The sequence below is a fragment of the Prorops nasuta genome, unplaced genomic scaffold, assembly GCF_024137725.1.
Source record: "Prorops nasuta isolate Cenicafe-Biocafe unplaced genomic scaffold, Cenicafe_Pnas_1.2 PNAS00011, whole genome shotgun sequence".
Lineage (NCBI taxonomy): Eukaryota > Metazoa > Arthropoda > Insecta > Hymenoptera > Bethylidae > Prorops > Prorops nasuta.
In genome coordinates, this window is record NW_027116808.1 from 265428 (window position 1) to 281101 (window position 15674).

General features: G+C 36.9%; 1 protein-coding gene across 1 annotated transcript in view; it reads right to left on the reverse strand.

The window, feature by feature from the left end:
* Positions 1–47: 47 nt before the first annotated feature.
* Positions 48–15674, reverse strand: part of Scp2 (Sarcoplasmic calcium-binding protein 2) — a 40254-nt gene continuing 24627 nt past the window's right edge. Inside the window, exons 2-7 of the mRNA XM_066733874.1 lie at positions 11327–11391; positions 4118–4170; positions 3916–4035; positions 3569–3683; positions 3098–3198; positions 48–2440 (exon numbers count right to left, since the gene is read on the reverse strand). Of these exons, the coding sequence (XP_066589971.1) occupies positions 2333–2440; positions 3098–3198; positions 3569–3683; positions 3916–4035; positions 4118–4170; positions 11327–11384 (555 nt within the window). The 5' untranslated portion in view covers positions 11385–11391 and the 3' untranslated portion in view covers positions 48–2332. The remainder of the gene's footprint in view (positions 2441–3097; positions 3199–3568; positions 3684–3915; positions 4036–4117; positions 4171–11326; positions 11392–15674) is intronic.

Genomic DNA, 15674 nt, shown 5'->3' on the forward strand with positions numbered 1-15674 from the left:
ATGCCGAATAGGACAATAAAACAATAAAAAGCGTATAGGGAGAGGTTCGAAATAACAAAGTGAAACGCAAAAGCGATTTTCATAGAGTTTTACATTTATTCAATGCGGAATAATGGAAAGATTTTACACCACGATCGGTAGTAGCAATCAACTGATCCAAATTGTTATCAGTATAATATTTTAAATAATAAATAATCGTGATTTCTAATTTTTGCGAATTTAGGAAAGCATCATTAACGATCGATATTCACCTTTACGTGCCTTTCTATGCTTTTTTTTTTTTCATTTTCGTTAGATAAATAAATATTATTGATATTCCCGATAAATTCTTAATCACACAATTAGGATAGATTAAACGCTTCATATTTATCTGTACTCCGTTTTTCTTCTGTTAACATACATATAGCATAATTTCAACATGATTATACATATATATTTTTAGTTCTCGCAAGAAATTCAACTTAATCATGTAATCATAATTAACGTCTGTCAATTCATTCGATTTTTAAAGCATGTATACATAATATAGTTTATTATCCGGATTGAAAAATCTACATCACCTTGAATAGCTTTCGCTTTCATCGAATGACTTTTTTCTCATTAAAATATATATTTATTATATTTATCGTTATTGTGTGCGAGAATAAAAGGATGAACGTTTTATCGTACAGAGTATTTCCTCATCTCTATAAAGATATAGGATATTTGATCGATATATTATTTACACGATTACACATTAATTTATAGTGTTTATTAAATACACTGCTTTGACGTACGGGCATGCGATAGGCAGTGAGAGATTCAGAACGGTAGAATAATAATATTAGTTGATAAACAAAGAAAGGGGAGGGGAGGAGGGGGGGGACATCTTGTATACAGAAACACCAATTGAGAAATCCGCTACTTTATACCGTCTCTTTCTAAACAAGTTAGGCGATCGATATTCTCTCTATTATATTATTGTTATTATTATTACTACTATTATTATTATTTGACATTTTCTTTACACATAAAGTACAACGATTACTTGGCGACACAATAAGAAAATGCTAGAAAATGAAAGTAGATAAGATATAGGGAACAAAGGATTGTATGAAATGAATAACATTTTTTTTTCTACTGGTCAGAATAAAAGATTTTGAAGTTAGATCTTATTAGAGAGACTAGTCCTAAGAGAAGGCCCAGATAAGAGATCTAGGACAAAAGGCTGAGTGACCTGAGTGGAAATTTCGGATGAAAATTCTGGACTAGGAGCCTGGGCAATAAAGCCCTGGTGGGCTTGCTAGTGATCCGGTCAAATAGTCGAGAAATCCATCCAAGAATAGGCCAAACTTGGAACGTCTCCTCTTGATAGGTGAAAATGGTTCTCATAATTTTCCGGTGGAATCATTCTTTACGATATAAAGGGAGGAAGCAGATAAAACAGTTATAGTTGAAGCGCAAATGCGTGAGGTTTGTTTTGAATTCTGAAAATATCCTCTTTGGAAAGCTGGAGGAAATTTAATGCCAGCTTCAATCAGTTGGTGCAGCTTAAAATTTACTCCGTGCTAAGTATGTCAGATTATCTGGTAAGCAATTTCATCTTTCCATACACACAAGAACCTTTGCTCGCCCATCGTGATCCAATATTGTTTCTTCCTCTTTTTATATATTTAGTATACGCACGCTAGGTTAGATTTATAAATGATGCACGACAGAGGAGCCACCGTCAGCCTAGCAAGTGTTATTCAATTAATATGTATGTATATTATATAGTATATGTATAGTATATAATATAATATAGTTTTTCTCATCTCGTTTTTATAATAATTTTATTCTGTGTGACTTACGAAGTTACGAAGGAAGTACCCACGGCCAGTATGCCGGAAGAATACACTACGGCGATTATTTACATGCTATTAAACACTCATTAGACATATCCAATTTGATAACGACGAATACTTGTTGATATTTTTTCTCTTCCCCCTCCCCCCTTCCAAATTCATAAATTCCCATTCTTCTACGTTCGTAACGTTTGATGGTCCGGCTCTGGCTGCTTTCGCGCGTGTTTATATACCTCCCATACAGCACACACTTGACTAAAAGTTATCCTATAGACATCTTTAAGTCATTTGGTACTCCATAGGTTTTTATTTGTAGGTTAGAAATAAAGAGAGATGGAAAAGATTGGAGAGGGGGAAATCTGTGTCCAAACTCAGAAGGAGGAGAAAAGTCTCCGAAGTTTACCAGACGTTCGATTATGTGGACAAGTTTTATTACGGGATGGACGAAACGCGAGGGCGTCGCGATGGAACTGAATCGCTCTCTCCATTTTAATTGGCGGTAAAGTGAGTTAGTAGGAAGTCTTGCCAAATATAAAGTTGCCCGCGGCGCTGGATTCGTCGCTGCAGAAAAATTCTTTCCATAGATCACCGAACTTCTCACGGGTCACCTCCTGTCCCTGTGGACATTAATTATTTTCCTTTCATTTTTGTAATCTCATAATAACAATGGAAGAGGCTAATAAACGTAGAAGATTTTTTTTATTTTTCTCACATAATTTTTAAATCTACTCTCACTAGTCAATACATTGTTGTAGACTGTATCAATTCGGTCATCGGGCTCATCAAATATTTCATCATTCATTTCATTGACTTTGAATTATTAACTCGTAAAATTCGTTAAACGTTAAGTCAATTAGCCTCTCTCTATCAATGGTCCCGATCAACTTTAACCTTGCAACATTGAAATTCTATTGAAAATGATTCAGTTTCGATAAGTCAATTTCAATATTGTTTGACAATGAAGCTACCAGTCGAATGATCGTTTTTCATTGTTAAACGTTTATAAAAAAAAAAATTGGTAGGTTTATTATTGTTAATCATATGGAAAAGTGGCATGATGGGAAAAGCAATAATTTGTGAGTATATAGTGGTAGTTGATCGAGTGAAATGAAAAACAAGAATAAGGAAATTAGCATGTTTAATTTAGTGATATTTAAGGCAGAAGCTGAGTGCTCCAGGGTGTTTGTGATGCAAAATCCTGGTAAAAGCTTTTTCTCCGATGGGGGAAGGTTGGCTTATGGCATATATAAAAATATTTTTTTTAGGTTACTCACGGCGCTCATCTTTTTAAAGGCCTCTCTGGCTTCGGCTTCCTGGACACCCGCAAGACTGCTGCAAACCACGCTGAATTCGCTCTCGTCGATCGAACCGTCGCCTGTTCGATAAATATTAATCGATTAATAAAGAAAATCTGTAATTCCCCCTCCGCCTCTTTATTTTTCATAGTTATAAGTTCTCTAGAGCGAATTTCTCATCATGTTCGCTTTGAAAAATCATTAAAATGGACACGCTCCTCGCAATTTAAACCATTTAATCCAATTGAATATCCTCGGTTATATATACAGGGTGACCAGTGAACTATGACCATTTAAAAATGGTCAAGGAATTCTTTCTTATAATTATTCCCACTATTCTGTGAATAGCAATAATTACCCCGACACCCTGTATATGCACTATATAAAGCATCCTTCGGTATTCCATTATTTTTCTCTTCCACACTTTTATCCACTCACGTATCGGCTTACCGGAAGAGTCCTCCAGGTCGAACATGAAGTTCATGTACGTATGTTGCCACTCCAGTGCGTGAGCTGGGTCTTTCGCGTATTCCTCCCACATCGAGTACCACTCCTCTCGACTGATCTAATTGGAGAAAGAAAAGCGCTTTGTCTTAATCACGACTAAATAAACGAAAAAATCTCAATGAATCTAAAGAGATAATCAATAAATAAATTACACCATTACACGATTGAACCAAGTCTTTAAATAAATCCACCATGTAATTGATCTGTTTTCTGTATATATATATATATACTTATGATTTTCTCAATAGATTCGATTTAATCCATTGTAATCGAAGCTTTTGCCACGGTACCTGGCCATCCTGATCCTGATCTGCCCTTGATCTTAATCCCTCCCACACTTTAAGCAGGGTCTCCTTGGTTTGCTGAACCTTCGGATTATCCGCCGACCAGCGTCTGGAGTCGCAAATTCGCTGAAGCAAAAGAAACGAATCGAGTGATATTTTTTCATGAAATTCCTGGAAATGCGTGTCGAATCGAAGATTTATTTCTTACTTGTACGGCAAGATCGAAGTCTTTTTTATCAATGGTGCCACTCTGATTGACGTCTGAAAAAAAAAAAAAATGGAGAAAAGCGGTTTGTGAAATTGATTCGGGTCGGATACAAAAAGTTCTCATTTTAACGTAAAAAAAGGGGAGTCCCTGGTCAGTTTGTGGGATTCGGATATAGGTGGTGAGTGACCCTTTATTATTTCTCGTAATATATACGTATATACATATTATATCCGCTTTTACCCCAAGAATCCCCTTTTCCCCCAACGATCGACCATATTTTAACGTGATTGGACAGAGTTGGAAAAAAATCTCGTAAACTCTGTTTTTCTCATCTCCTTTTATCATTCGCATAGGAATCACCCGAAACTTTAATAAAAAAGTGTACAAATATCACGTTTGCATTTCGAGAAGCGTTTTTCATTTCGAACGCGTATACCAATATTTTTTTTAGTATTAATTAAAAATGATATTAGAAAATTTACCTAAATATGAATTAATAATTCGTGATGGAAGGTGAAGGGAGAGGGGAGGGATGTTAAAAAAAAATAAAAGAAATTGCTTGGTTGAATTGATAGTGCGATACCTGCAGTAATAATAAAAATGGTCATAGTGATGATAATAATAATAATAGGAGTGGTTTAGGGAGAAAAGGGGGTAATCAGCGCTTAACAAGATTAGTGAGAGAGCGTTTCTCAAAGAGAATTAATAAGGGTATACTATAGCAATACCGGACGAGAGTCTATAGGGAGTGAAAACGAAATTGGGTGTCGACCAGAGGAAACTAATGACGGCTGATTCAAACGCCCAAGTATAGAAGTGAATGGCACGATAGAACGCTTTTCGCTGCCGAATTTTATCCCGCGAATGGAACCCCCTACCCCTACCTTCCACCACCACCCCTTCCAACCTCTATTGCAGAACCAAGGATCGTCTATAGCGTTTTCCGTCCTACAATCTGTCACTAAAGGTCGAATTATTAAAAAATGACTTTCCATACCCCTAGAAAACCCTACAAAATAACTAAATCGATAAAAACAATATCCTCATTTTTATTTCAAACTCTTTACCTACAAGAATTTAAAATTCTATTCAAAATAAAATTTAACTCGACAGTTTATTTGGAAAATAGTTACTGAATGAGTTTCTATTCCAAAAAAAGCTGGAAAATATTGCATCAAAGAAAATAAATATCCTTATTTTTATCTGTCATCGTCCTTCTGTATAAGAATTTAAAAATCTTTCAACACAAGCCCTTTTCCTCTCTTTTTGCTTCTCTTTAAAAAAAGAAACTCTCTGTATTGCTCTCTCTCTCTCTCTCTCTCTCTCTTTGAGACTTTATTTGGAAAAAAGATTAATTTTGCAGAAAATAATAATGTACGGGAAATCCTGCAGCTTTGCGAGATTCGTACATGCGCGATATAACGAAATACGGTATACAATAATTTATGAGAGAAATAAATGATTTACGCGGAGTATCGCATTCTAATGATTATTGACAAGGACAACGGTGCGGATTTTGCAGGAATGATGGGACAAAGGGGCTTTTTGCGAGGCTTTGCAGTTTAAACTATTTTCCGGGAGCTGCAAACATTTTCGATAAATCCTTCGGAAAACGTAGGAAAATTGCGCTCGAACGAGCAAAGAAATCCGAGCTCGAATGCGTAACGCGATCGATGAAAGGCTCGCTTCATGGAGATATATATCTCGCGCGGTGCTTTTTTTTTCTCTCTTAGTCCGCTCGCGAGCAAAATGACGTTTTGCGCGGAGAAAAATTGTCTTACGCCAGAAAATTCACGCTTTGCGCCATCGCGCGCTAACTATCAATTAAAGTGGGCGTGAAAAAACGGAAAGGACTTATTTTATTCGACAGTTTCTTGGAAATATCGCCGCTCTTTTATTTCCCGGTTTATTGCAGCGCGGTCGCTCATTGTTTTCGAAAATTGCTGGCTGTAAAACCGGCCGAGCAGGCACCGCACGATTTTCTTGAAAATCTGATTACGCGCATGAAGTGATTTCTGGCCATCGTGACTGTGTTTTAAATTTTCCAGGCTATCACTAAACATAGTTCGCGTCTGGACGGTGAATAAATTATTGCGTCACGACCCCGAAACTCCAGGCGGTTTATACCGATAAAGGGGCCAATTTATTTATCCAAAAATTGTCCAATCGATAAATTATAACAGAACGAATTGGCTTAAGAGCGTAGCTGAGGAGAAGGTTCGAGTGGAGGAACGGAAGATTCAAGATTAAAAGCCTATGTAAAAGTAACTTTCGAAGACTTGGACAAATTTAATTGTGCATTTGTATTTAATTCATTTGATCCATGTAAATTATTCACCAAATTTGTACGAGCTGAGGCAGATCAATTGTAAAATCGAGTATATTCAATATTGTATAGTTTATTCGAAGCTGATAAATTTTTCAAAAGTTTTATATTTTCTTCAAATATATGCACAGTGTAGTTGTGAATTGGTGTGTCAGAAGGGGAGCGTAAAAATTAATTTACTTCTCTAAACTTTTTTCCATGCAAGTTGAAAGGAGCTTCAAAAAGGTTCCATGCTAAGAATTGATCACTCCCTTGATAGCTAATGAGATAACATTTTCTACACATCTATGCATCTATACTCTGGAGTGTGTTAAGTGTGTCGCCCTGTACATGTGATATGAGAAAGAATAGGAGCGATCAGGAGAGCTTGAAAGTAAGATAAGCGAGGATGGAGTGAGAAAGCTTTAAGATAAAAAGCACGTAGCTTTGTTTGCGTCTCTCGAATGGGAGATTCCTTAAAAATATATAGAAAATTTTAAAAACTCTAGAGACTACAACCTTTCAGATAAATCTTTATTTGTGGAATAATGCCAAAATAATATTTACTTTATATTAATTCATTTAATATAATAAATAAAGATTGATTGAAATATATTTCTTACAAATTCAATTGGTTCTTATTAAAACCGACAATTTAATTAGCAATACTATTAAATAAAAATCTTTGCTGCGAGTGTCCATGACAATTTTGTATATATACATGCACGATGATATATATATCAATAAAATCTCTCGTCTGGTTTAGGAGAAAATCCAAGATTTCCGGAACAGCCAATCGCTCGATGAATTATACAAAGGAAAATGCGAATTATGAAAAAGCAGTTGTCGACATCTCGCATCTCTCCACAGTCGATATTCAATATTTGCGCTCAATTCCAGCATTGTCATCCGTGCAACAAATGTTTCCCCATTAATCTGAAGGACAGAATTTTGCAATAGCGAGAAATAGTCTCGAGCCTCCTCGTCCAATATCGACTTTATTGAGAGCGTTGCGGAGATAAATGAGACTTTCATTAGAGAGCCCTTCCTTAAAAGCAGTTAGGTGGATGCGCTATATTCTCGTCCACTTGGTGGGAACGCACGTGAAGCAAAATGAACGAGATTTATTTACACTTGCGTGATCTACTGCAACATATATATATATATATACAACACTCCCAATATTTTTTAAATTTTTTCTCCTCGTTCCTTCAAATTTCATACACGTGCAATTTCTGTTTTTCGTGTTTTTCAATACGAATAAACGAGAGTGTGTAGTTGTGTGCACGCATATTATCGTAGATACTTTTTGTAATTTTAGCTAGAATTTTTTTTATATCTATACATACTCACACATACTCAATTTGTATTATTGTGTTCGAATCGTAGAACGAATTGGAACCATGCGAAAATATCAGGACGGTGTATAATACTGGTGAAAATATGTAGTGGTTTATATGCATACCATCAGCACTGTCTATCGGTAGATTTTATCAATTTGGGTGGACTTTTTTCGTGTACATGTACAGTTACACATGCTCGATACATCGTATTGTGTTGAAATGCACGAAGCGAATTGGAACTTGGCGTATACCAGGACAGTAATACCAGGGAAAACGTGTAGTGGTTTATATGCATACTATCTGCACCGTTTATTGGTTCATTTTGTCGTTTTAGGTGGAGATTTTTTGCATATTATATATATATATATATATATATATGCGCTGTTACACATGCTTATTTAATTTTATCATGTTCAAATGCGCAGAGCGAATAGTCTTGGTACAAAGAAAAGACTACGAGGAGGGGGTTAATGGAGAACATTGGTTGCACCCACCCATCAACTATACCATTATACTGATTCGAGCAAAAACTATATATATACTTTTTTCCTCACGCTCCTGATAAAATTTGCAAGATTCCTCGTCTATGTTGAAATTAGGTCGACGATAATTAGTGTAAAATTTCGACAGAAATTACTCGGTATTGAATATTTTTCAATAATGGTGCATTAAAATTGTAGGAAATGTCTTATTTTTAAATTGCAATTATTAGACAGTGATCGGTACAAGGATTGCTAATAATAATTTGCTCGAGGTTGATTTGATTGATCTTCGGTGCTGGGTAATCCGATTATAGCAAATTTACATTCACCACTGTGCGTTCGATTTCAAATAGTCTCTATATCCATTTGGAGTCTATAGAAATTACGTATCGAAGATTATTTACGAATATAATAGGCAAAGCAGTGGTTGGCTCGAAAGAAAGTGGCATATATGGATTTGTGGTGGCTTCTGAGGATGTTTCGATGGTGATGCACGAGGGCAAAATGTCAAAAGTTGGTCCTGCTTGATAGAGTGGGTTTTGAGTGAATTTTTTTTCTGCAGAGTTTAAAGAAAAATAATAACAATAGTTTCTCTGTTTCAGTTTGGCAAGCTGCAGGAAGGACTAATGGAAATATTTTCAATGCCGGTCTCGAAACTCGATACTTCGTAGATGTGGTGGTGGGGAAGTTTGTGAAAATCAAAGGAGCTCGAATATAATCGAATGAAACAAAGGAATGCATAAAGGTTGGAATTACGCTACTAAATTGCTTTCATCGGATTGCGTGCCACAGCTTTAACAACGCACTTTAAGTCCTGTCGACCTGAATTAATTCCTATCTAAATATTGATTTAAATGTTCATCAGACTGAAATTAATTAAACTATTCAGTTAATGATCCTTTGATTCACATTTATTCAATGAGTGCGTCGCCTAATGGTTTACGTGTTCATTAAAGTCAAATCAATTTAATCACATTAAATTGTATATAGCCAACTGCAAAATTTATTCTCCACATAAATTTCTTGCCTGCAACACATTTATTATGCATGCACGTGTGTGCATGGTCCCGATGCACCGTGTTCGTTCGGTTAACATTTAAAGAGTGAATTATTAAATTACTTAATTAATTATTTGAAATTTAACGTTATAATCATTAAAATCGAGATCGACGTTACATGTTTCCATCGAAAGGCACGAGTTTCATCATCAAACGTATCTAGGAACTCATTAGAAAATTAATCAGTCTAATTGTTAACACATTACTGACGGTTCAGTTAATTGCGCATCAATAAATTGCCGAATTATGTAGCTGACTCGTGCGTCTCTATGGCCTTAACATAGCGATTAAGCATGGCAAAATTATACTCCATGCAATATTCATAGGCTCGCAGGGCACGGCTGACCATACGATCGACTTTTTCTACTGGGAGCTAACAAATTTTCATTGACTTTTCATGGAAGGTCAGGGAGCTGGGAGTGGGGAAATAGATTGATCGGGATATAAACTTTTTACTCATACGAGTTATTTTTGCTAACTTTTTCTAATCGAATTCAACGAATCTCCATTAACTTCTCTCGCAACGTTCAAAAATAAAAAGTCAGATAATAAGAGACGACGAATTTTAGATCGAGGGATCCACGACCAGGGACCAGCACACACACACACACACACACACACACCAATTTTTAAATATAGCCATAGGGAGGGAACCAGAAAAAACATTGATCGAGAACAAACTTTTTAGTTATATACAAGTTATTTTTACTCATTTTTTTACTCGAAAGCTATAATTTTCCACTGAGTTTTTCTCCGAATAAAAGAGGAGAGTGTGTGAATTATATGGTGTCATAATGAGAGGGCCAGGCCTAGGGACCAATAAAAATTTTCTAATATGGTCGAGGAGTTGTGAGAAAATAGATCTATCGTAAGAAACACTAATTGGTCGCAAGGATTATACCTCTACTGACTTTTTCTACTGGAAAACAACAATTTTCCAAGAGATTTCCCTAAATAAAACAACCCCAAGAAAAGCAAAAGAAATATCCGAAAAAAAAAATAGCAAAATCAAAATTTTATAGAGCCATGACCAGGGACTGTCAAGAATTTTCCAAGATGGTCAGGGTGGAGCTAGAAAATAGATCGGTGGAGAGAAAAACTCGTTGGTCATTGTATGGGTTAAGTTTAGCGGCCAATCGCGACGTCGGTCAAAGCGAAGAAAGTGAGGAGCTAATGAGAGCTTCGAAGCGTGTACACGCCTGTGACCTCCGCGATCCACACGAAGGCGCATTACGGTCACACTTTCGTACACACGAACACACACATACCAATACGTAATCACGCAAGCCAGACATAAAAGCGTGTATTATCCGAGGCAGAAGAAGATAGAGGCGCGAGTCTCCGCAAAAGAAAAGCCGCAGCGCCCTCTTTCTGTCCTCCCCCCCCCCCCCCTCCCTCTTCCTCAACAGTATACCTTAACTGGACCCACAGCGTCCATTGTTTATCCTTCTGGCTGCTTCCATAAATAGGCAACTCCCTCCCCTCCCCTTCCGCTATTCCATCTTCGACCCTGGCTCGCTTTAACCCACCAACTATCTGGTCGACTTGATTTCGTTTCGAGGCAAAAGGCCCTCGAGAGGCCATCAACCGTCCTTCGTTCATCCCCTTCCTATTCCCCCTCTCCTTTTCTAAATTTCCCTTCGACCATAGCCCACCCTATACAATTCCCCGAGATCTCTAATAACAGCAATCTTTCGTCCCCTCGCTTTCACTTTTCCACCCCTACCCTCCATTTTACTTCATTACCCCTATTTTTTTTAAATTTTTTATACTCCTCGAAATCTAAAATCATCACATTTTTACGATTTTCATTCTCACCGCCCTCCCTTCTCTCACACAACTCCTTCCGTTTCTTCTTCTTCTTCGCAAGGATTTCCGGAGCTCGGCGCATTACCCCTGGGTCCACCGGGAGAACGGAAGCTATTTCGACCCAGCATTAACCGGATTCCGCACGATAATTCTCGAGTTTCCGAAAATTGCCGAGAGTTATGGCGACGTTTTCTTCTCCCTTGCACACTCACCGAAAAAGGCGTTAAAGACGAAGAGTAGCTTCTGCTTGCGGAACTCGGATATCGGCATTTTTAATCTGAAAAATAGGGAGAATTATTAATTCGTACATTTTCTAGAATAATTATTAATGTTTTTATATTTTTAATTACGAGTAAACCTATTGTGTCACGTATAATATCAGTGATAAATATTTGCTGATACTTCATTTATTCATTTCCAATGAACAATGCTCGAAATTCTGGAAAATAAAAAAAATCCTTGTTTTTTCCATCAGGAGTATTGAAGTCGTGGAATTTACAATTTTCTTTTTTCTAATTTAACACTAATAGGGAGGACAAATAGGGGAGGGTCCAAAGTAGTTTACACTTTCCCTGGAGAGAGAGAGAATATCCCTAATACACCAATTTACTGACGTACGACTGTATTAATTTGGGGAAATATCGCGGAAAATCATCGTTGACTCCATTCCAGTAGACAGAACGATCAACGAAGCTGATTTTTCTCCTGAAAGGCACACGGTCGTTCAGTTTTATCATTGGCTTCAGGATTTCGTATTTCATTCGGACAAACCATGCAATTAAAAAAAAAAAAGAGAAAGAAAGATGATTTAAACTGTGAAACAAAATGGAAAAACTGGTAGCATCGCAAAACATTCATCATATATGTATATATAAAGAAATGTTGCACAACACAATTATACCAAAGATTAGAATCATCCCCCACCCCTATACAAACCTTATCTTGCCATTACCAGTAAAATTAGTAATATCTCCACATTTGTCCCAGAAACGATACAATCTCGCCAATGGGATGAAATTCGAATGAAATAAAAGCTAATAAAAAAAATGATAAGTATAGGAAGATTGTGTCGCGCGCGACACTTTTTATATCTGGAAAGTGTATCAATCTTGGCTTCTTAAAGATAAAATGAACCAAACTTCAGAGAGTAATTCAATTTAGCTTTGCGCCAGGGGAGGGAGCGAAATTGTCTCCCATTTTTAAGTGCTTCGTGAATAATTCAATTCTGAAAATGTCATTTACAGTTGGACGGACTTGGCCCAACGGGAGAGAGGAACTTGCCTAAAGAGCTTTTTATTGGGAACACTCATAACAACATTAACTTTTTCCTCCCCACGTTGTTTGGACAATAACAAATATTACAAACCCTAATTGCTCGTACAACGTGCAGAAATGTGCAATTTTCAAGCTCACGTGTGACTGGAGCGTGGACTCAAAATTCTACAAAGTAGTATAACTCGTTATTGGTCATACCGATAAATTCATACAAGTAGAAAAATCTAACTATAACTTAAATAAAAATCAATCCAAGTAATCGTCTAAAAATTCTTCAAAGTAGTACAACTCGTTATTATATAGTCATGCCGATAAATTTCCATCTTAAAAAATGCTCTAGAATGAATTTTATGGTTCAGGGTCATTCGTGGCATAGAAAGAAACGAAACTAAATTAAAATTTGGTATATAATCATAAATATTTAAGGATATATCTCGGAAATTTCATGAAGAACTCTGACCCTTCACATTCTTCCTATACCGATCACACTAGCACCTTGCAAAATTCGTTGTTTGACGATCGGATCAGCTTGCACAGTTCACCATTGTATTCTTGACACTCCGGCTATTGTTTCTGCGTTATGAGACTGCGTTCGGAGGCGTATTCTTCGCTCGTATCAGCGATAAACGTCGGGGGATAATTGGACAAGCTCGAACTGGGTTAATCATTACTGACAGAGATAGGATTATCTAGATCAATCATCGTTACTATTGAATATATATATATATACATATAAATACAATTGCTCAAGAAAGTGCAGAAAAAAAGCAGCGAGCAGTACAGGAAGAGTGAAAAAAGTGGAGGTAAATTGGAAGGATTTGTTAAATTAAGGATCCTGGCGCATCTGTGAAACGAGAGTTTCCGCTTTCTATTTGTAAATTGGATCAAGGAGGAAGAGTTAAGTAGGTGGGTGTAATGAGTGGATTATGTCAAAGTTGACAGTGATAAAATTGTTTGGGGTGTGTGGACCGGAGGATTCAGTCACTGCGGATCAAACGTTGCGGCATATCTGAATGGATGTGGATGGGGGGGGGGGGGGGGAGGGGGGGGAGGGATGAGGATACAAGACCACAAATATCCAAGGGAGCCATTGTGGCATTGTTCCAAGAACGGTGGTAACGACGAAACGAGACTGGACTCCGTGATTGACTAGAAATGCAGAAGCAAACACGAAACGTGTCGGTTTACACGATTCCAGTTTTCCACATTTTCTTGAGTCCTCCTCGCATTTTACCTAACATAATAATACATACATATATGTGCGTTACATCCTCGTCCGTACTTTCTCTATTTTTACTATACATATTTTCTTTCCCTCCTCCGAAAACTCAATTTGGACATATACACGTTACGCTACTTTCCCAACTTATTTTTCCTCATAAAGATAACATAAAGAAGTCTTATAGATTTCTAAATTTTTAATATCACTCGTGGAGCTTGTCGAAATATTACTTCAATCTATTCACTGCTCTCCCGTGTTTGCCCTGTAGCTTCAACCAGATTCGCAAAGAAAAGCGTGCCGATACTGTGAAACGTTTTCCATTTTCTTGGCACATACGCAAAAAGGAAGAGAAGGTAGGAATCGCTAGACTTTGCCGCAAGTGATAAATCAGAAGAAGCCATAAATTTATTACGCTCGCTTGAAAACGTGACAAGCCCACTCGAATAATAAGGAAACCGATTTTTGTCCTCTTCCTGTCTAACTTTTCACGCAGAATCCCCCCTAAGTCGTTTATAAGTGTCGCGAAATGCGTTAAATCGACGAGTTTGCTATTTTTCCATTTTTATCCTATACCACCACCTCTCTTCTGTGTTTTATATGTGTGTGGTTTTTTATGCTGTTCCGCTGTCAGACTTTTTGTCAGACACACCTAAGTCGTTTATAAGTACAGAGAAATGTGTTAAAACGACGAGTTTGGTATTGTTTTATTTTTATTACGGTACTCTTGTGTGTTTTCACAGTTTTCATCCCATTTTCTCGTGAGAATTATTCGCTCAGACTTTTCGTTAATTTTCTCTTTCGAATTCGAATCAGGTTGCTGCAATTCTTTCTCTTCCACTTATTCCACCCAATTGCAGCGTTTGGAAAAATGGACAATTGGCCCATAGCGCTTGCTTTTTTTATCGTATATAAAAATAGAATTATTTCGGAATACACGTGTCTGATACTGGCCAGAAAAATTCCATGCATACATGCACTTGTAACGATAACGAGTAAACAAATTAGCAAACTAATTTTTGTCTTCGTTATTCCATGCAAAATTATCTACAGCTTCAACGAAGAGTGTCAAATTAACAATTTTGATCATTCACGGTTCTCAATAACTATATCCTCCACGAGTCGATTGAAAATGTCGATCCGATAAGAGAACAGTTCCATATATATATATATATATATATATATATTATCCTCTATTTTTCAACATTTACACTAATTGACTTTCCAACTTCTGAAGCTTTTGATTAATTTTCCATTTCTTTTCTACCTGGAAGGTTTTAGCAAATTCAAATCAGGTTAATGCAATTCCTTCTTTCGCGTCGGTCCCGGTGGGCGAGGGGCAATTTGTATTATCCAAGAGGCTCTTCGATTCGCGTAATGCCTGCGAGAATGATCTCTTTGAAAGTTTTCCCGGGGCAGTGTTGATGTTCAGCTCCTTTGTACTCCCATTTGGTGTCCGGCAATAATTCAGCACATTCGACTTTACGTTAAACGGAAAAACGGTAATGACTCTTCCGAGAGACTCTATATTTACGGCGAGGCCAGAGCATCCTCGACGAGGAAACTTCAACAAGTATCCGGTTTCCGGTGTGCCACAGTCTTTCCATTCACTCCCATTATGTCTCTCGTAATTTGGAAAAACGTCGTTATTATTTTCCTAAGAACTCTTGTTTTTCTTTCTTTCTTTCTTTTAATCTCATTTATTTCATTCGTCAAGTTCAGCGCTAAGAGATTTTTCCTTAAGAATCTAACAGTTTTTTTGATAAAATTTTTCAAAGCTCTTTCCTCCATTATTGATTTCATCTCGAATTTACCGCTGCTAAATTTATGAAACGTGGATGGATAATTCGAGCCACCTGTGTTCTATCAATTATTACTGTTCCATTGATAAGAGCGCTCGTTCATTTTAAGCCTATGCTTCATTGTGTGTGTGTGTGTGTGTGACCATTTGTTATATATATGTAGAGCATATATTTATTAGAGGATCCTGCAGAATTAAATAAGATTTTTTCTCGAAGAGAAACATAACTTTTTCACGATTTTATCAGTTTTTGCCATTTTACAAT